The sequence below is a fragment of the Malaclemys terrapin genome, chromosome 5 (assembly GCF_027887155.1).
Source record: "Malaclemys terrapin pileata isolate rMalTer1 chromosome 5, rMalTer1.hap1, whole genome shotgun sequence".
Lineage (NCBI taxonomy): Eukaryota > Metazoa > Chordata > Testudines > Emydidae > Malaclemys > Malaclemys terrapin.
In genome coordinates, this window is record NC_071509.1 from 134,269,610 (window position 1) to 134,291,511 (window position 21,902).

At 54.6% G+C, this 21,902-nt stretch overlaps 1 protein-coding gene across 1 annotated transcript; it reads right to left on the minus strand.

Moving 5' to 3' along the window:
• Positions 1 to 15,110: 15,110 nt before the first annotated feature.
• On the minus strand, positions 15,111 to 20,866 carry MBOAT4 (membrane bound O-acyltransferase domain containing 4). The gene is made up of 3 exons (XM_054031046.1): positions 20,748 to 20,866; positions 17,640 to 17,864; positions 15,111 to 16,232 (listed from the first exon to the last, which is right to left on the minus strand). The coding sequence occupies exons 1-3, from the start codon at positions 20,864 to 20,866 to the stop codon at positions 15,269 to 15,271; spliced, it is 1,308 nt and encodes a 435-aa protein (XP_053887021.1). The 3' UTR covers positions 15,111 to 15,268.
• Between the last annotated feature and the right edge of the window lie 1,036 nt (positions 20,867 to 21,902).

The following is a 21,902-nucleotide window of genomic DNA, read 5'->3' on the forward strand; positions in this document are numbered from 1 at the left end:
TGGGTGAATAACGGGTGAGCAGCCCCACTGATTTCAGTGGAACAAGTTGCAGTGGGCAGCAGAATCCAGCACACACAGAGATGCCGCAGTCCAGTGTCAGACTTCACTTTGGAGAGAGGGCTTGGATAGAAACCCGTTCAGCTTTTCGCCCTCCTCTGCTGCATGGGGGTGCAGCTCACTGACTTACTCATTTCCCTGCCATGCACTGGGCACCTCAGTCCCTCCTGTTCTCTGCCCGTCACCCATCCTAGTCCAGTCAGCTGTGGGCTGGGATACCTCACTCTCTGTTGGGTTTAGCGTGCGGGCGCTGGTTGGTGGTGTCTTATGCCATGCGGGAGGGCAGACTAGATTCTTTCTGGCCTGGAACTCTTTGACCATGTTGCATCTGGAAACAGTTCTAAGGAAATTCCCATATATTTCCCGTCTGCCTTCATTTGTATCCAAACCCAGCAGCTTTTAAACAATGAGGGTTAGTGCAGGGATACTTGACACTTTTTTTAATAGCTGGGCAGCACTCTTTTACCTTCTCTGCATCAACTGCTAACTTTTTTTTTTTAAAGAGTTGCTTTTTCCTCTGTGAATCAACTTGTTCCCATCTTCCCCACAGATCTGTAGCTCTTCCCATGTGATGAAAGAACAATGCAAAAAAATCATTGATTTTCTCAAAATTTCTGCTGCTGTTGCGAAATTCCTTCAAGTGACCCTTGTGAAACCGCCCTGTTAAATCGGCGACGCTTTGAATGAAAACGTAGCAGTTATTAAAATTCTGTCGGTCTGAAATCGTGAGCCGCAAGGAACTTCGGCAGGAAAGCTTCCACTCTGTGGTGTGCTCTGCCCAAGTACTGCCGGCGTTTCGGAGCCCAGAGCGATCTCGCATACGCTCCCCGATGTGCTGCAAGGTCGAGGCACAAGGAGGCAGTTCAGGATCATTGTTAATGGCTTGGCTTGCTGCACTTAAGCCTCGTGTGATAATGAAATACAGCCAGATTTCAGTGCCGAAAGCTGGCAATCAAGCCGTGGAGACCACTTGGCACAAATGTGAATTTTAACAAAACTCTGAACTTTGCTACCCCCCTCTGGCACCTTCTGGTTCACTGGAGATCTTTATTACCATTTGTACTACGGTAGTGCCTAGGGAGCCAGCCGTGGGTCAGGGACAGTGGTGCTAGGTGCTGTACAGACATGTAGCAAACGAGATGGCCCTTACCCCCAGAGAACTCACAATTGCCATGCCAGGATGCAGCAGGGGAAGGAAATTGGATGAACAAAGCTGGGGGTGTGTTGGGTAAGGGAATGCCAAAATGAACCCTCTTTAACGCAAATGCAGACAGGCCAGCTCCCTACTTCCAATCTAAGGCCATATTTATGGGAGGAGCCAGCTTTATACAGTGTGACGGTTTATACCACGTGATGCCTCGTTTTGTGACCGTGTACGTGGCTCCGTGGCTCCATCCCTGTAGCATCGTCCCCTCAGCCGTACACGCCCAGGCAGCCTCCGGGGTCTCATTGCAAGTGCTGGACACAATGATTGATGGCACAGAGCGGCGCGTTGTGGAGATTGCTTGTTCTCTGGGAAGCAGCAGGGGAATTTCATGGAGAGGGAAGAATTGCTTTACAGTATAAATAGAACAGCTGAACCCCGCAGCCTGGTCTGGGCGCGCTTGTGATCGCGCTGACGCTGCTCTAGATCAGGAGGAACTCTGGGCAAGGCAGAGGAACTGAACCAGTACCGGCCTGGTGAGAGCGAGACCAGGATCAGGCCCTCAGGCCTCTGCTACAGCCAGGAGCAAGGGGGCATCCCTGCAGCCCAGTTCCAGCTGGGGAGACGCCTGTGGAAAATGCCCTCCCTGTTGCCCCAGGCCATTGTTCACTCAGCTCCCCCAAAGTCCCCCTCCAAGCCCTTCAGAGGAAGGTGAACAGAACTATAAGGGGCCTGCCATTGGGGTCTAGGGGCTGGCGCTTCCTCCCTGGCACCATGGAGTAATGGGCTTGTGCCCTGCAGGAGCAGCCCGAGCGGGAGTGCCCAGAGCCTGAAGCGTGTTGTGCCAGCCGATGCCCTTGGAGGCTAAACAGGGGCGTCTGTGACACTTAGGGAAATGGGGGTGCTTGGAGGAGTGTTGCATTCAGTGCTTGCTCGGAGGAGACAGGAGAACCTAACCCCCATGAGTCCTGCGTCAAGCCAATAACGTCTGGTTGGGCTAGAACAGATGGTATCGGTTTGAAAACCATTTGATCTTTCAAATACCTTAAATCTACATGTAGACGAAGGGCGACCCCAAGCTAACGAAAATCCCCCCTCGCTGGCTTGCTGGCCGCTTTTCAGCACGTTGCTCTCTGGCAGAGCTGCATGTGCCGGCACAGCAGTGAATGAACTCGCCCAAGAACTGTTTGCAGCAGCAAAAATAAACTTGCCGGGCCAGCCAAGAGCATTACTCAGCAATGAGTGCACATCCTGTCAATTAAGAGAGTCTTTTGTAAACTAGCTGTGACCGGAAAGAAGGAAATCCTCAAACACCTATCGGGCCAATCTGCTCAAGGAGGAAGGTGTGGAACAATGGAATCCCCGCGCAGCCAGCCGGGCTGCAGCATCTGCTCCATTCATCATGGCTGACTTGGACGTCCTCCCTCTCTTCCATGCACCTCGGACGGGGGAGGCCAACAGGCGCTGTTGGGTGCGCGGCTCTTTTGAAAATCAGATCACCCAACACAGCAGCCTACTTTTAGGCTCCCTTTTTTTTTTTTTTAAAATCTTGGCCTTTATTTTTAGGAATAAGCGTGTGGCTGGAGCCAAATTTACAATTCAAAAGGGCATTTGATGTTCCATGTTACAAGACCCTAAGGCATAAAAAGGGATGATAATCCCAATGTTCCTGTAGTCATTTCTGGTCCTGTCATAAAGAATACCGAATATTCCTGTAACCCCCAAGGAGCTGAGCTAGGTCCCTGGGACTCTGGGTGCTGGTAGCTCAGGGAGGTGACACTGTCCCTGGTAAGAAGGTGAAGCCAAAGGCAGACTGTCTGCTCAGCAACCAATAGGGAGTGAGATGCCATTCCCTGGGCACTCGTGGGGGGGGGAATGTTTTTGGAGCAGTCTGGAGCCTGCCAGGGAAAGGGCAGGACTGGCTGCGTGGGGAGCTGGCGAGTCCCAGGCCTGCGTGCAGGGGCCTCCTCAGTGTGTCTGGGCTGCTGGGAGTGTGTCTGGGCACTGGGGTTGGAGACTAAAGTTGGGATTTTGGTAGGGTTCTGGTTTCAGAGTGAAAAGGAGAACAGGAGTACTTGTGGCACCTTAGAGACTAACAAATTTATTAGAGCATAAACTTTCGTGGACTACAGCCCACTTCTTCGGATGAAACCTGGTTTCAGAGTGGTAGCCCTTGAGCCCTGCCTCCCTTGGTGGTGACCAGAAGCAGCCTGACTCCTGAATGAAGAGGTCGCCTGCCACCAGCGATAATCAGCCCTCTGCAGTGACTGAGGAGTCCAGAGCCATCTCTAAACCTGAGGATTCATCACGGAGTTGTAAATGCGCCATCTTTTAGTTAGCCAGTCAGGGAATTGTTTGGGAGACCCCTTCCTCCCTGAACTGTGTCCTCAAGCCAGGGGGTCAGGGTTTGGGGATTGTATTACCTGCTGCCTACTAAACCTGACCCCCTTATCCCACTTGAGTCTTTTGGGCTGTACTGAACCCAGTCAGCCAAGTTGCTAACTGCTGCACAGAAGATATTGTGGTCACAGGTCACCAAGGGCTCCTACAAGGTACGCATACCAATGGGATGCTAATTTTACGTTTTCTGTATCAAGTCACATGTATTAGCTGCGTGGGCATCAGTCACCCTGAGAATAGTGTTTTACCCTGTTATGTTATATTGATCTCCTGTTTAACATCATTACTCTGTTTGTTTGGGTTATTTCTTAGGAGTCTTGCACTATCTGGAAAATAAGTGGGGGGTTACCCTGTGGTTAGAGTTTTCCTCCCAAGCTGCCCTGATGACCCTGCCGGGAAGGAGCAAAGGGATGGAGCACTGCCAAATAATTTCGTATAGAAAGAAAATGAAGTTACACCCTGCTAAGTGGGTGGCAGGATCGAGAAGAACCCAGGCCTGTCCATCAAAACCCATAAACAGATTGGCATTAAAGGAGTTAACCTGGTGGAGAGGAGGCGCTACATTCTGGAAGAGATATTAAATCTCCTGCTTCAGGACTTAAGTTGATCTTTGACTATCAGAGACGGAAAGCCACCCACTTATACGTCCCGCTGAAGCATCTGGGCCAGTTGTGTCAGACTAACAATATCGTGTAATGTCCTGAACAAACCTTATGGAATTAAGATTAACTTTACTGAATTTAATTAAATCTTATCCAATTAGGGTTAACACCCTTGGCATTCATTGTATTGCAAATGTTTAAGTACATTCAGAGATCGTATGGAACTTCTTCAAAAGGAAAACAAGATTAAGGCAATATCTGGAAGGTATGAGGAAGTTCAAAGGTCTTTCTGGAACAATAGGTGTGAGGTGGATTTCCTTAGGAAATACCTTGAGGTGAGGGGAATGCAAATTCTCGCCCTCTGAAAACAATTCTTTGATGATACACTCTGGGGGGAGAGAAAAAAAGACCCTCTATATATTAACTGCATGTGTCTGGAAACTCCAGTTCAAAGACCCCTGAACTGTATAAAAAGGAATCTGAACATGGTATGAGTGGGCTTGTTCTGAGCTACATGTAGGGCTGTCTGACTGTACTCTGGGGCTTGGGAGGAGTGTTTCATTCAGTGCTGGCGTCTGGGGTGCTGGAAAAACCTCACCCCCTGTCAAAAAAAGCTAACAGAATGTGAGGAACCATTAGGAAACGGATAGATAATAAGACAGAAAATATCATAATGCCACTATATAAATCCATGGCATGCCCACTCCTGGAATATTGCGTGGAGTTCTGGCTGCCCCATCTCACAAAAGATATATTAGGATTGGAAAGGGTACAGAGAAGGGCAATAAAATCATTAGGGGGTATGGAACTGCTTCCAAGTGAGGAGAGATTAAAAAGACTGGGACGATTCAGCTTGGAAAAGAGATGCCTAAAGGGGGATATGCTAGAGGTCTATAAAATCATGACTGGTGTGGAGAACGTGAATAAGGAAGTGTTATTTATCCCTTCACATAACACAAGAACCAGGGGTCACCCAATGAAATGAATAGGGAGCAGATTTAAAACAAACATGAAGTATGACGTGGCATGGTCAACCTGTGGAACTTGTTGCCAGGGGATGTTGTGAAGGCCAAAACTATAACTGGGTTTAAAAAAAAGACTTAGATAAGTTCATGGAGGATGGGTCCATCAATGGCTATTAGTCAAGATGGTCAGGGATGCAAACCTGTGCTCTGGGTGTCCCTGAATCTCTGACTGCCAGGAGCAGGGACTGGATGGCAGGGGATGGATCACACCATTGCTCTGTTCTGTTCATTCCCTCTGGAACATTTGGCACTGACCACAGTCAGAGACTGGCTACTGGGCTAGATGGACCATTGGTCTGCCTCAGTGTGGCTGTTCTGCTGAGTTGAAGCTCTGATGAACTTGTAACTAGACGGGTGCCTTAAGGCGGGGGATTAAAATTGCACTTGCCAGAGCCTATGTGAGAAATGGGATGTACTCTGGCAAGCTTATTAGCATGTGAGTAGGTTCTTTTATTGTTTAATATGTTTTCTCTGTAATGCTTTGTACTTTGACTAAAGTAGGGTCGCTTTAAAAGAGCAGTGGGGTAACTTTATATGTGGAGCAATTACATTATGACCCATCTCTGAAGAGAAGAGACGCAAAGCAACCTGTGTGTGCTGGGAATGACCCAGTGAAGGCAAAAGAAGTATCCAGCCTGGAAATCGCCCGATCAGAAGGGAGACAGAGTCGCACGTCTCCACCGAAGGGAGGCACCAGCTGGGGGGTGGAAACGGGCAGGGTTTCTTCTTCCCACCACATCGTCCATGCTTGGCAGCCCAGGCCTTGCACTTCGTTTATCGGATTGATGGAGAGAACGGCCTGGCCAGAAGTGAGTCCGGGGAAGTGCCAAGGGGAAGGAAGTCACTGAACAATGCCCTCTGTCAGACCGCTGATGTGTGGCATAAATAGCACAGAGAGCAAAGCTTCAAGTGCTTCTACACCCGTTACTGTGGGCAACTTATTGGTGATGAGGCCTAGCAAGAGGCAGGTTCTATTGTGCTGTCTTGGTTTGGTCATGTGTCACGTACACCTTTGTCTAGGGGGTGCCTGGGGGTTCACAGGTCACTCATTGCCATCTGTTTCTGCCCCGAGGCCTTGTCTGCACTCGGAAAGGGGGCGGGGCGGGCAGGGGTCACTCACATGGTAGATAAGCACTTTTTGCCTAGGGTAGATGCACCCCTACTCTACCCTCTGTTTGAGCCCTGCCTTGGGCTCTAACAAACACCTTCTGAAAGGCTGCTCAGACAAGTTGCTATAGCACGTGCTGGGCCTTGTCTGGACTAGAATAAAGGGTGTGATGTTAGCTCAGACTGTAACCCGACCGCTTACCACATGCTAAATTGTTCACAGAAAGACATAAGTTGCCTCAACTGCCTAGACTTTAATCAGCGGGATCCCAAGGCCTCCTGCCCCCCTCTAACTTGGTAGTGTCCCCCCAGCCCACTTTGCTCTCGCTTTGCACTGGCATAAGTGCCTAGTACCCAAGGGCACACCTTTGGGTGTGTGCTGAAAGGCACGTCCATCAGTCCCCATGGTCTGGCTGTGCGGGCGCTCGTCCCCAGGGCAAACATTGCGCAATATTCCGTGCCTGGGGGTGCGTGAGGGGGTTCTGACGCTCGCTGTGTGTTGAGAGCTGGTAAGGTGGGGTCGGGTGAGGTGTTTGCTCACCCAGCCAGACCACAAGGTAAGGAAACATGGGTAGGTTATTGTTGGGAAAGGAGCGACGTAGAGAATATTTGGCTGAGATACAAAAGCTAGAAATGTGTCTGGTCTGCTCCTGGCCAAAGTCCAAGCCGTCGTTGAGCGTGGAGCGGAGGGAGCCTGGCTGTGGCACGCCCTCCTGCCATGGCTGGGGGGAAGGCAGTCGGTGCTGTTCACACCAGTGCTTGGCAGAGTTCTGCCCAGGCCTGTGGGCCACTTGGGACCTGCCCAGGACCACGCCCAGGAAGCCGGGACATGCCCTGAGGCTCCCCTCGCGCATCTGCTGCCATCATCGCGTGAGGCAGGGAGCTTTGCAGCTGTCCCCCTGGGGTGCCAACCTCTACCAGAGCCTCTCCCCATACCAAGTTCCTATTCCCCAGGACAGCCAGTGCCACACAGCTCTCTGTGAGCTCTTGGGGGCAGGGACTGTCTCTGGCATAGGACAGCACCTAGCACAATGGGGCCCCCACATGATTAACAAACAGTAACGCTGCCCCTCCCACAGAGCTGCCTGCTCTGCATCACTAAGCATCAGCATCCTTCATGGACACTGCCCAGCCAAATGGGGGCAGGAGTCTTAAAATGCCTCCTGGTGGAGCGCAGGGTGTGTGCTAGTTAGGACTGAGGTGTGGGGAAACTCCTTTCTGCCCTGGCCCGCCCCCCTTAGCCTGCGTGGGCTGCCTCATCCCAGGCCCCTTGGGGCTCGCTTGGGACTGACAGAAATAGAGGGGCCCGAGTCCCTGAAATCGGAGCACAGAGGGTGCTGACGGTGATGTTCCCTTTCCTCGAGGAAGTCGCCAACGGGACGTAGCCACCGGGGGAAGTGCAGGTGTTGAGGGAGGTTGCAGGGATCCCCCTTTTAATTCTCTTCTTCCACACAGCCGGTTGTGTGCACAAACGATGACCCAGCTGCTCTGTCTCATTGACTTCGGTGTCGGCTGTGAGCTGGTGGAAGTGCGCCACGTAGGGGGCCGCCATCTCCTGCCCCTGTTGGAGTCTCCTCAGAGCAGCCTCAGCCATTCGAGCCCAGCACAGGCCGTGGCATGTCACCGCCATGAACTGGCGGAAACCATTCCCGTTCAACAGCATAGGGCTCTCCGTCTCCAGCCGGGGGCAGGCCCAGTCTAGCGCTTCTCCTGTCAGCATGCTGATATCCAGGCTCGCCTGGGCCCTGGAGGCACGTCAGGAATGGGAGGAGAAACTGATTCATAAAGCCCCGGAACTGCTGGCAGGACCCATGAAAACGTACTGGTAGAGGAGCCCTATCACCCTGTTCAGAGCAGGGCCCTGCAAGGCGTGCCTGGAAAGTGGCATTCTCTGCACACAGCTGGCCTACCTGTTCCTGGAGGAGCTAGTTCTCCATGGTCAGCTGCATGACCAATCCTGCAGGACTTGGTTAACCACCTAAAGGTGGGTGGCCCATTTGAGTGAGTCTGGTGCTTCCAGTGACAGCGGCTGGGCTGCTGGATCCATTCCTCTCACGCCAGGCCTGCTCCTGTGGGTTACAATAGTCCATACGAGCCATCAGGGCCAAGGCGTGGGCAGCCTGGCCTAAAGGTTAGCGTTGGGCACGGGGTGAGAGGCCAGTTACCAGGAACTGGGCCAGGGTGGAGTGCCAGGAGATCAGAATCGAGACCCAAACCAGAGGGCAGTGACCAAGAGTCAGGCCATCAGGAGGGCAGGATCAGAAGGCAGGAACAGGTAAACACCGGACTGGCGGTCCGTGGCAGGGTGGACTGCTCCCGCCCAGCCCCACACAGCGATACTGCCCCTTGGACTGGTCCTGCTCAGCCCCATACAGGCTGGTGCAGGAAACCACTCTCAGCATTGGGCAGTCATATTTATGTGGCCCCCAAGAGCCAGGGCAGAGGGGTTATGGTCACCAATACAGCCCTTAGACTGGCAGCCATTTGTGGGAGGAGAGCAGAGGTGTGCATTAGCCCTGACCCCTGGCCATGCGTTGAGGGGTAGCTTTCCTCTCCCTGGCTGGCTGCCCCACACATCACTTGCAAGAGGCCTGACTGCTTGGGCTCTAACTTCCCCTGCCCAGCGCCTGTGGCTTGCCGCAGCGCTGGGACGAGTCTGCAGGCAGGTCCATGCCGCCATCTGCTGGGCTATCCAGGGCAAAAGCCCATCTGTGCCTTTCCTAAGGTGCCCACACAGCGCTGCACCTGGGCTGCCTAGAGGTGGGGGGTTTGCCCTGGGACCCAAACCAAGCGACGGTGATGTCACGTGCTGCTGTAGCAGCTATGGCCTGGTGCCAGAGCTCGCTCATACACACCAGGTGTCTTCAGCAGCAGATCCTTTCACGCTCTGCCTGCTATGGCCGAGGTTAGCTTTAAATAAGGTTGGTTACACACAGCGCCACCTCACCGCTGAACGGTGTGACACAGATTCACACTGTTACCATTGAGACCGGGCGTGCGGGGTCACAGGGCCGCTCAGCTTCGGCCTGGCCACCGCTCCGTCGCGGAGCGGCAGACAAGCCAAACCGGAGTGGGGCTGCAGCCGGCTTTAGCCACGTGAATGTTGTGAGGGGAGAAGTGGGGGGAGAGCTGGCAGGACCAGCAGTTGGGGGGGGACTTGCAGTTACTGGAGGGGGCCAGCAGCGGCCCCTGATGGGAGAAGCCAGGGAAACCTGCCAAAGGGCAGTAGGTTGCTGAGGCCGGGGCGGTGAGTTGTATGGGCCCCTGGTGTCCAGGCTCCAGCAATATTCAGGGCGCGGGGGCCCGGCTCCACCAATGTTTGGGGCCAGATCTCTCCCGCCAGCCCCACCTGCCACCCCCCCCACACACACCTTCCCCGAATGTCCCCTGACCCCCCACTTGCTGCCCCCCCCGCGCCTCCCTGGGCCCTAGGGTGACCAGATGCAGGAGCGGCTCTAGCTTTTTTGCCACCCCAAGCACGGCAGGCAGGCTGCCTTCGGCAGCTTGCCTGTGGGAGGTCCTTGGTCCCGCGGCTTTGGCGTCCCCAGTGCTGAATTGCCGCTGAATCGGCAGGACTGGCGGACCTCCCACAGGCACGCTGCCGAAGGCTGCCTGACTGCCGCCCTCGCAGGGACCGGTAGGGCACCCCCCGCCCTTGCCGCGCCAGGCACGCGCTTGCTGCGCTGGTGCCTGGAGCCGCCACTGACCAGATTTCTCAATTTTATAGGGACAGTCCCAATTTTTCGGTCTTTTTCTTATATAGGCTCCTGTTACCCCCCCACCCTCTGTCCCGATTTTTCACACTTGCTGTCTGGTCACCCTCCCGGGTCCCTCCGCCGCCCCCTCCCTGCAGCTCCACGCTGACTCCGCTCTGCTGGCATCAACTGCCGCTGCACAGTCCTAGTGCCCCCCATCTCCTAATGCCAGGGCAGGCTGTCCTGCCCCTGCCCTTCCGCCTCGGACCCTTCCCTTTTCCGGCAGGACCCTCCACCAGCACAGGTTTCCCCCCCTCCACCTGCAGTCACTGCTCCTGCCCCATTCTGGGCAAGGGGCAGCCCCACCCCCGACCCCCAGTGAGGCTACAGTGAGGGGCAGCAGCAGGGGAGGAGGCGCGCATGTGATGGCAGCCCCCACCCGGCACCCACCGCAGGGGACACAAGGGGGCTTCCTGGACCTGAGAGGGGCCCTAGGAGCACATGCAGTGACAGTGGTGGGGGTGAGTGTGCTGCCGAGGGAAGAGGAAGACCCCTCCCCCAGAGCTTGCTGCTGCCGGCAGGGAAAGGGCTGGGGGAGTCCTCCTCTCTGGTCCCAGCCCCAGGGCAGCCTGCCTGCACCCCAAACTCATCTCCAGTCCTGCCCCACCCCAGAGCCTGCACCCCCAGCCAGAGCTTTCACCCCCACCGCACCCTCAACCCTCTGCCCCAGCCCTGAGTCCCTCCTACACCCCAAACCTCCCATTCCCAGCCCCAGACAGAGCCTTCACCCCCCCACACCCTAACCCTCTGCCCCAGCCCTGAGCCCCTCCTACACCCCAAACCTCCCATTCCCAGCCCCAGAGAGAGCCTTCACCCCCCCCACCCCAACCCTCTGCCCCAGCCCTGAGCCCCTCCCACGCCCCAAACCTCCCATTCCCAGCCCCAGACAGAGCCCTCACCCACCACACCCCAACCCTCTGCCCCAGCCCTGAGCCCCTCCCACACCCCAAACCTCCCATTCCCGGCCCCAGACAGAGCCCTCACCCCCCCACACCCCAACCCTCTGCCCCAGCCCTGAGCCCCTCCTACGCTCCAAACCTCCCATTCCCAGCCCCAGACAGAGCCCTCACCCACCACACCCTAACCCTCTGCCCCAGCCCTGAGCCCCTCCTACGCTCCAAACCTCCCATTCCCAGCCCCAGACAGAGCCTTCACCCCCCCACACCCTAACCCTCTGCCCCAGCCCTGAGCCCCTCCAACACCACAAACCTCTCATCCCAAGCCCCACCCCACAGCCCTCACCCCTGCACCCCCTCCCATCCCCAAATCCATCCCAGAGCCTGCACCCCTCACCCCCTCCTGCACTCCCACCCCTTGCCCCAGCCCAGAGCCTGCATCCAGCACCCAAACTCCATCCCAGAGCCTGCACCCCAGATCCCCTCCCAGAGCCCAACCTCTCACCCCTTCTGCACCCAAACTCCCTTCCAGAGCCTATACCCCAATCCCCTGCCCCAGCCCAGGGTCTGCACCCCAGATCTCCTCCCTCCACCCAAACTCCCTCCCAGAGCCTTAGGCAGGTTGGGGGGGGCGCGGTTTGGGAGTGCGGGTTCTGGGCACCACCAAAATTTCTACAAACCTGCCACCCCTGGCTAGGCAGCTTGTGAGGGGCCCGTGGTGGCTCCCTGTGGAGAAGGAGGGAGCCAGGGCGGGCTCCTTGGGCGACTGCTGGGGAGAAGGCCCAAACACCACCGACGTGGGCCTGTGAAGCCGGGCAGTTGTGGGGTTAGAGTACATTGCTCCCCATTGGCTTAGAGTCCCTAGACCAGCAACCATAGCAGAGGGGTACCGCCTAGAGACAAGGGGCTACAATCCTGTGAGGAGGGAGGCAATTAGGCTGACAGTAGAACCAGCAGGGGTCTATTAGGCCAACAGCAGGACCAGCATGGGATGACTGGGCCGACGGCAGGACCAGCACGAGGCGATGGGGCCGACGGCAGGACCCGGGCCTGGCAAACAGGCCGATGACAGGACCAGCAGCAGGGATGAATGGGCTGATGGCAGGACCAGCATGGGGAGACTGGGTTGACGTCAGGACCAACGCTGGGCAAACAGGCCAATGGCAGGACCAGCGTGGGTCAACTGGGCCAACAGCAGGACTAGCACCAGGCAAACAGGTCAATGGCAGGACCAGCACTATATGTCTAAGTGACTAATGATTTAGGTACCTCAAGTTTGGGGGTCTGGTTTTCAGAGGGTGGGGGCTCAGCACTTCCTGAAACTCAGGCCCTTTAAAGTAACTCAAGTTGGGACCCCAAAATTGCTGCTTACTCTTGTTAATTTAGGCCTTAACTCTAGCATGACAAGCGGGGACTTGGAGCCACCTGTGCCAGACAGCTAAGGAGTCCTCTAGCTCCTGTCAAAACACACACGCAGGTGTAGGGCTGGGGCTGGAATGCACATGAGCACATGTGTAATGGGGACTGAGGTGGGGTGAGTGAGTGTCAGGAATGGGGAGTTACTGAGGTACAGGAGGGTGGGGGGACAGATCTAGCTCGGCCCTGCCTGGCTGGGCTCCACAGGCATCATGGCAAGGAGCGTCTGAAGGTGGGATCTGATGGTTCATGGGGTTCTTATCAATAGCCTTCACTTGCCCCAGAATGGCTTTATTGTCATCAAGCAGCATGTGCAACACCAGGTACATGGCAGTAGAAAGCGTTGCTTTATCTAAATGTAAGCAGGGGCTGAATGAGCTCTCCCCTGACCTCTAGTGATGAGCTGAGGGACAAGACTTCAGGAACAGCCCACGTTTGCATAGACACACTACCTAGGCGCGCAGCACGATGGGGCTGCTTTGCCAAAGTGATCACTTTTGGCTGGTGTTGGGTTTCACCCGTCACTCGAGTGCGGGGGCAATGAAATGTTGTTGTCCTGATTGTATGTGTAAAGGGGGACAGAACTGTACTTTGCCTGCCCTGATTGAAGGGATCACCCTGACTTGAATCTTGCTCACTTAGCAGGATGCCAAGTGCCAATAAAGGAAAGAGAAGGTAGGAACAACAGATGTTCCTGTCGGTGATGCGGGCCTTGACTTAAGGAAGCCAGGCCACCATTTGATTCTCTCCTCTCCACTGTTTAAAGACAACTGAGTAGGTTTAACTGAGATTCCCTGTTTTGTTCAGTGATCTGTGAACGAGACTGTGCAGCCTGTCGTAGCAGTGTGGTTCCCTGCTGCCCTCTGAAATCTCTGAGAGGGGGGTTAAGTGGTGGAACCTCAGAAGGTAACGTTGCAGCAGAGACGCTGTGGTGGCAGAGGGATGACGGCAGCGGAGCAACCCATAGCGCCGTGGCCAACGGCGGCAGAGTTTAACAGCTCCGTGAACAGTGGCAGCTGTGAGCCAGTTGTAGTGGTGAGTGTAGCAGCTGAGACTTGGCTCAACTCCTACCCGGCCAGGGGTGGGTGGTGAATTCATGTGAACATACCTCTGAACTCTGGGTCTTCGCTGACCAAGGACAGCACCTGTGAGTGGGGTGCCGTGGGGGGGAGCGGGGGAGGAATGACAGGTTAAAGGAGCATTTGTACCTCTGACTTTCACACTGCAAGGGGGAGAGACTGTGGCAAAGGACACGGCCCAATGTACTCTGGGGTGGGTGTTGGCTCATGGTCACATACTTTCGAATCATGGTTGTGGTGTTTTCCCAAATGAACGCTGGGTTCCTTTCCCCTTTTTATTGAACGTTTTCTTTGCAATACACAGACTCGGTGCTTGTGAGAGGGAAAATATCGCCTCTTAGAGTCAGTCTGGAGTGGTGCTTAATTTAGAGTGACCAGACAGCAAATGTGAAAAATCGGGGCAGGGGTGTGTGTGTGTGGGGGGGAGTAATAGGAGCCTATATAAGAAAAAGACCCCAAAATCAGGACTGTCCCTATAAAATTGGGACATCTGGTCACCCTAGCTTAATTTTCCCAGTTTATTGGGTTGGGACTTGAGCAGGTTCTGTTTTGTATTGTTAAGAGGAACCCCTAAAAGGGGTGCAGTTAGACACTCAGCCATCCTGCACCCTCAGTTACATTGTGCAGCCCCAGGGAACTCATGGCTAGCGCCCAGGACAGAATGTGGACTGCTCCACACTGGAATCTCTTGCTGAAAAGGGCGGGCTCTGCTGGTCACATGGCGAGTTAGGCAGGAGCTAGAAATAAAGGACACGTCTGTGCTGCAAGAAAAGCCCAACAGCAGCAGTAAGTCTCAGAGCCAGGGGATACAGACTCAGCATCAGGCTACAGTGGCAAAGATAACTGTGTCGTTGTTCCCACGCAGGCTGGAGCTCGGGGTCTGAGACCCACCCCTTTTGCCCGGTTTCAGAGCCCAGGCACCAGCCCAAGCAGAAACGGCTACGCTGCTATTTTTAGCACCATAGCACAAGCCCCGTGAACCTGAGGCTCGCTGCCATGGGTGGTTTTTTGCAGTGTAGATGTGCCCAAAGTTATCAGTGGGTCTTTTTCGGAGGGCCTATCTGCTAATAACGCCCCCTTGCTCAGACACCCCGGGCCTGGGGGTACTTCATTCTTCACAAACTATTTAGCAGACCTGCTCCACTCACATAAATGAAACTGAATCCTGCCATATGAGGACTGGTTCAAATGAAAGGACAATATGGACACTCCTCCCCCAATCCCCATCTGTCCCCTCTAGCAAGGGCCAGTGGCTGGAAGGTGAAGACAACAAAGTTCAAAATGGAAATAAGATGCAAATATCTAACAGTCAGGGTATCTGATCAACGTCACAGATTACCTAGGGACATGCTTTGATTTAGTTGGGGATTGGTCCTGCTTTGAGCAGGGGGTTGGACTAGATGACCTCCGGAGGTCGCTTCCAACCCTGAGATTCTATGATTCTATGATAAATTCTTCATCACTTGGACCCTTTAAGCAAGACAGGATGTCTTCTTCTAAAAGATACACTCTGATCCAACCTTGGGTTATTTGCCGGATGTGGGAATCACTGGGTGAGGTTCTCTGGTGTGTGCTATGGAGCAGGTCAGACTGGATGATCTAATGGTCCCTCCTGGCCTTAGAATGTGAGAGTCTATCTTATGTGATGAGATGATGGGTTTAGGGGGGACTAGGGGCATACCTAGACCTAGAGAAAACCTCTCCCTACCAAGGGGGCAATCTCCATCTCTCCTACGCTCTATGGCTCCTGGTGAATAGTGTGTGTGTGGGAGGGAGAATAGTGTGGGTCAGACACATTTTTCTTTGGCTCTCGCGACCAGCCACAGCAGTGAAACACCGTACAGGAGAGGGAAGAAGCTGTTGTAGGAGGCGCCCAGCAGCCAGAGCGCAGAGAAGCTCCTCATCTCCACCGCAACCGTGATGTATGCAATGATCAGCTGGGTCTGGACCCAGGTCAGGGCCTGATACAGCACCTTGGTGTGCCAGGACTTTGCAAGTGAACGGAGAAAAGGGTGAATCCGGTAATCGGCCTCCACCATCGCTGCCCAGCACAAGAAGCCAAACACTTGCCCTGGGTGGAGCCCGTGCCACCAGGCCGAGAAGGCAAAGGTGGCCAAGAGGGGCTGGGCCGGGCTGCGCTGGAAGACGAGTCTCCTCAGCCACCGGGAAGTGCTCTTGTTCCAGGTCCTGGTGAAGAGGGCTATTCTGTTGGTGGTCTCCAAGGTCCATATGTCTGCATCAGAAAGGTCGCCGCAGGCAGCCTCTGCACCGGGGGCGTGGCCAAGCTCCAGCCCAAAGCCCGCTGCGCTGAGGAGAGCCTCGTCGAGCACCCACTGGGAGTAATAAGCCAGTTTGAAGAGCAGGGCGGAACGCCACATGACGAACACGCAGCCAAAGCCGGTGCAGTCCGTCATGCGGGCCAGCGGGGCCACGCAGCTCCTCACAGCCGTTCTCAGCAGGTGCAGAGCCAGGGCACGAAGGCATTTCTGGCCTGCAGCCTTCCAGGGAGGTGTGGGGCGTGAAGCGCATGAGTCCTGGATCTGGTCCTGAAATCTCCGAAAGGAGCATAGTGGGCCTCCCAGCAGGGCAGGGAAAAAGAGCAGGTAGCTGCATAGAGGCAGCGCCCGCAGCAGTGGCTCCCTCCCATCCCCCCACTCAGCTGCCATAGTCACCTTCCCTTCGTGGATATCCAGAGCCAGCGATGTGACCTTCTGCGTCTGCAGCATGAGCGACGAGAGGGCGATTGTCAACCTGCAAGCGGGGGGAGAGAGCAAGCGGAGTGGCGGTGAGCGGGGTCCCGTAGTGCACGCCAGGGCTGGTGTCGCCCTGAATGGACTCGTAGCGGTGCTGCGTGCGAGGTCACGCTGTGCGGAGGGCGCCCGAGAGCGACATGGCCTCCTCCATGCGGCATGACCTTGCGAAAGTGCCGGAACATGGTTCCGTTCCAGCTCCGCTACTGCCAGGGGGCAGCTGCAGCCTCAGCCCCTTCTGCGCTGACGTGGATTGAGGCGCATTCTGGCTGCATGGGGCTGGACCCGGCCTGTATAAACATCAGGTCATAGCGGGCGGAGCTCTGCCTCGGCCTCCCTCTCTGTGCTGCAAACACGACTTAATACGCAGCCACTAACCACTGCCCTGCCCCTCCCATTTTCCTGCCTTACGCAGCTGTATGGATGGCTGAGCCAACCCTGCTACATGTCTGCAGGGCCGGCGCTTCCACTAGGCAACCCTAGGCGGTCACCTAGGGCGGCAGGATATGGGGGGTGGCATTTGCCACTCGCGGTGGAAATTCGGCAGCGGGTCCTTCACTCGCTCCGGGATCCGCCACCGAAGTGCCCCGAAGACGCGGAGTGGAAGGACCCCCCGCCGCCGAATGCTCAGAGGAGGAGCGCTGCCGCCTAGGGCGGCAAAAACCCTGGCGCCGCTCCTGCATGTCTGCAAAAACCAATGGACTCCGCCAGCCATGTGGCACCAACCTCAATACCCACGCCACACACCCGGACCTTGAAGCCTCAGCATGCTTAGTGACTGCCTGGTTATTTGCACTGGGCCTGCTCTGCTTCCGTCTGTTCCCCTGAACGTGCCTGGCACCGTCCCTGCATCTTGCCTGGAGGAGCCGGCCGGACCCAGTGCGCAGTCAGAGCGTGGGATGCCCAAGTGGGACAGCTGAGTCAGGACAGGGCTGGGAGCAGACTGACATCCTGATGGACGAGAAGTGATTCCAGTGCTGCCCTGGGGGGACGCTGAGCGCCCGGCCTGGCGAGCAAATGCTGGAAAGGTCATGAACATTTCACATCTGGTATATGGAAAAGTTGGGGCCACCTGATTTTAGCCCTTAATGACTCTGGAAGGTGCTGAGCATGAGACAGAAAAGGCAAGAACCAGGCTGTTAAACGGTGGGGGAAATCTTCTCCCTAGAATGCTGAAGACAAGCTTTGTGAAATACCGGGACAGCTTGCTATAGCATTTCAGGTGAGAAGAGAGGGCATGGTGTTAAGGGACACGGACAATCCTCAGGGGAGTATGACTGCCTCTAGGGACCATACAGATTCTGCTCTCGGTTATGCCCAGAAAAATCTGGACAAGTCTTGATGCAAAATCTGGCCCAGACTGTGTCATTTGAGGAAACAGGTGGGCTTGTGCATTGCTGCCTGATACCTGATGCACGGGGCTCCTTGCAGATAATGTTCTCTGTAGTGCAGGCCCAGGTGGCAGAGAGTCTGCCAGGACATCTGGAGCACGAATGCCCATGTGTGGACCTGCAGTGGGCCGACTGAGTGGAAAATGGCCACGGAGCAGAAGGTGGGGATGAAGAGCAGCAGGGCGTACCATCCCATGGAAGCACACGCGAGAAGGCAGCCTCCCACCAGGAGCAAGGCGTACCTAGAAGAAATCAGAAATGTTTGCAAAGGCTTTCTGAGGCCGTGGAGGTTCAGTGGGTTTGGCGTTGCCCAGCACTAAGACAGCCTGCGGGTGAGGTGGGGCTCTCGATTCTCTCCTGGGCTGGCTTTGCCGTCCCTTGTAGCTTCTTGCCTTTGTACGGATTGCCCCTTCCACTGCCCTCCATCCTCCCTCGTCAGTGCCGCTTCCGTGGTCTAACAAAGGGTCCCTGAGGACCAGACATCTCATGGCACTGCCTTCCTCTTGCTTCATTTCCAGACTCATCCCTGCACCAACCCCAAAGCAGACCTGGCCAAGTGCTGCGTTTTCTCCAGGCCCTCTCCCCTGCCTCCACCCAAGCCCTGCTGGGTTCCCTCCTTGGATGCTCTTCAATGCCAGCAATAGCTGGTGATTCTCAGGGTTAAGTACATTTTGTCTCTAAATCGTCACAAACTCACCAGCGTAGCCCTGCTCTTTAGCCAGCCCTGCCACAACATCATCCCTGGGCCAATGGAGGCTTAGTTCCCCACGCCAGTGCGGCTGTGTTTGACATCACCCGTCTTGGCCACACACTCTTCTCTGAACCCGACAATGTCTCCTGGGCAGCAGGCGAGACATTCCCCACACTGCTGTGCTCCGCTCTTCCTGGCAGAGCTTGGCACTCACCCAGGGGCAGAGGGAAACCATCAGGGCACTTGAAGCTGTGCCTCCCTGGGTAGTTTCCTAACCCTAACAGAGCACCATGCTGCTGATCGTCACAAGCACGAAGGCGCTGAGCATTGCCAGCTCTCTGATCTCCAGGGACTCACCTACCACCAGCATCGTCTTATGCTTTTCTCTGCGTTAGCTGCCCATCTTTTCCTGTCCCTCCACCCTTTAGAGGCCGGGTACCTGTGCTGCCTAGATACGCATCTAACCTGATCGCTGCTGTGACTGACAGGGTGGAGGATGCCACATTCTAACCTCCCAATGAGACAGGTGCCACTTGTGAGTTTGCCCTGCTAGCCAGCCAGGCAGATTCCAGAGGACTGTATTCCATGGTAGATACACAGAAAGGGCTCCGGTGACGTCCTCGCTCTGATTTGAACCTTGTATGTGTTCTCCAGGCTGGCAAATCCTCAGGGGAGGCTTTGGCCCAAACTGTCCAACCTGGGCATCCAACTCAAAGTGACTTGATTTCTAAAAGTGCTGTTGACCTGCATTGCCCTCACATGCTGGTGGGAGAGGGGGTGCTTGGCATCTCGGAAAATGTAGGCTTGTGCATTGAATCCAGCGGCTGGCTTTCTGTTTGGTTCATTGTACAGTAATTCCTCACTTAAAGTCGTCCCGGTTAACGTTGTTACGTTGCTGATCTATTAGGGAACAAGCTCGTTTAAAGTTGTGCAATGCTCCCTTCTAACGTCGTTTGGCAGCTGCCTGCCTTGTCCACTGCTTGCAGGAAGAGCAGCCCATTGCAGCTCGCTGGTGGGGGCTTGGAACCAGGGTAGACCGGCAGCCCCCCATCAGCTCCCCCTACCAGCTCCCCTGTGCTGCAGCCACCCAGCAGGCTACCAATTGCCGGCAGTTCAGCTGTCCCTCCCCCCACTGCCATGTGCTGCCCTCTGCCTTGGAGCTTCTCCCCGAGACTCCAGCTTGCTGTGCAGGGGAGGAAGGGGGTGGCTAATGTTAAGGTGTCCCCCTCCCCCCTGCTGCTGCACCCCGCTTACCCCTTCTCCATATAGAGCAGGGAGGGGACACGGAGGGAGAGAGACAGAGAGAGCTTGGGGCAGCAGCTGCTGTCTCAACTTCCTGATCCACTTAAAAAGACAATGCACTTAAGAGTGGATCAGCTTACTTAAAGGGGCAGTGTGCATCTCTGGTGTGTGTGTGTCTCTGTCTGCTATGCTGTCTCCCCTCTGTGTTTGTGCTGCCTTGTGTGAGAGGCTACATTAACAACGTGTTAACCGTTGAGGGCTCAGCCGAATGCTAGTTCATCATTTAGCAGCAAGGCATTCCCTGGGAAATATCCCTCCCTCTTCTACCCTCTGACTTCACCACCTCAACCAAGCTTCACAATCGTCATAGCTGTGAACAGTATTAAATTGTTTGTTTAAAATGTATACTGTGTGTATATCTATATAATATATAGTTTTTTGTCTGATGAAAAACATTTCCCTGGAACCTAACCCCCAATATTTACATTAATTCTTATGGGGAAATTAGATTTGCTTACCATCGTTTCGCTTAAAGTCACATTTTTCAGGAACAACGTTAAGCGAGGAGTTATTGTATCACTTGACTGACCTGCAAGTCCCGTTAACTCCAAAAGACCTGAGTGAACTTGGTGCATTGATTTCCTCTCCCCACTCTTTCCTCAGATTATAACCCGTGACTGCTGCCTTCATGCCCAACTGCGGAGGTGAGGTTTTATAAATCACCTAACAGGAACACTAGTCCCTCTGCACATCAGGGAGACTTGTGCTTCTGAGTCACTTAGGTGCCTTTGAAAATCCCACTTGAGGGTCACAAGTTCTTCACTGATTCCTTGGAACATGACCTGTGATTTGGATTCATTTAATCTCTGCATCTTCAAGGCGGATCTCCTGTAGCTTGCAGGTCTTTAGGCATTTAATGATACTTTGTGATTCTCCAGGGCTGTTCATCGACGTATCTCAAAATACTTGACAAACATTAATTACATGGGGTGAAACCGAGGCACACAGAGGCTGTGATAAGGTCAATCATGAGTAGATACAGAGAGTTTTGATTCCCAGACCCTTGCTGTGCCCATTCCCCTTCCCTAGGAAAGAGGTTAGCAAAATTGCCTCACCTGTGAAACCTGCACTTAGATTAGAATACACCACCAAAGGTCATGAGCATGGAATTAAAGCAAACATGAACGCATACCTGGCATTTAGTGAGAGAGACCCAGAGGTGCAGAGATAGTGAAAGGAAACGGCAAATGGAAACGCAACCAGCTGGTAGAAAGCTATAGGGTGAAGAGCAAGTGGACTTGCCCAATCCATTGAGAGCCTGCTTTTCAAGAGAGTTAATTCTGCGATGGTCTTCAGTTCCTGGGGCACCTGGATGAAGAACTGAAACTCCCGTCTTTCCCCCTTCTGTTTATATGGGGCAGGAAGGCGGGGTTAAAGCCAAAGCCCCGATAAGCAGTGTAAATGTGTCTGTCAGAGCGCAAAGCCAGCGTGCTCAGGAAACAAGGTTATCTGAACTAGGGGGCCTGGCACACCGCGATACAGCAAGAAGAAAAGGAAAATATTCTCTCTGTTTTCATAAATGCCATTTCTGCTAAGTGCCTTCGTCCCAGGACTTGAGCTCACATGGAAAACATGCTGCTTCATATTTGGGCTGCTAAGTTCCTGAGCTTTTCGATCCCAGGGAGCGTTACACGCAGAGATAAGCGAGCGTTCTTTTCCAACAGGCAGCTTAAATACCAAGCTATCGGAACACCTTGACGATGGGCGAAATGACTTCAGCAATCATCCGAGGGCTAAAGCAGGGCAGTCGCGTTTGCTTTGTCTCTGTGTTCTCAGACCCCCACCCCTGGATGGCGTCACATTCAAGCTGTTGGAAGGGAATGGAGGAGCCAGTGGAAAGACAGTAAATGCTGCAGGCTGCAGGAGGAGTTCAGAAGCAATACAGAGACACAACAGCTCCTTGCATGCACCCCGAGATGCGTCAGGCTCAGGTTTTCCCTTCCCACGATCTCAGGGTCAGTCACAGCAGCCTTGGGTGTGTCCCTGGCCAGTTTACCTCCAATCTGGTGTCAGGTGTGTAACTTTAGGCTTTACAACATTGGCCTAAATGTAGAGCAGAGAGCTCCAAAAGTGCAGGCAAGAGCCACACACCCAGGAGCCACGGTGCAGCCAGTTCTGTAGTTCTGCTCCCCACGAGTGCCGTCCTGAGAGTCCCTCGCTCCAGGGAACGCCTGAGGCCGGGACACACATTTAGCCAGCTGGCTTTGTTGCATGTAACAGAAGGATAGTGGATGTCCTGCTTCATCCGAATCCCTCAGCTCCAAGTGGTGGCGATGACTATGCCTTC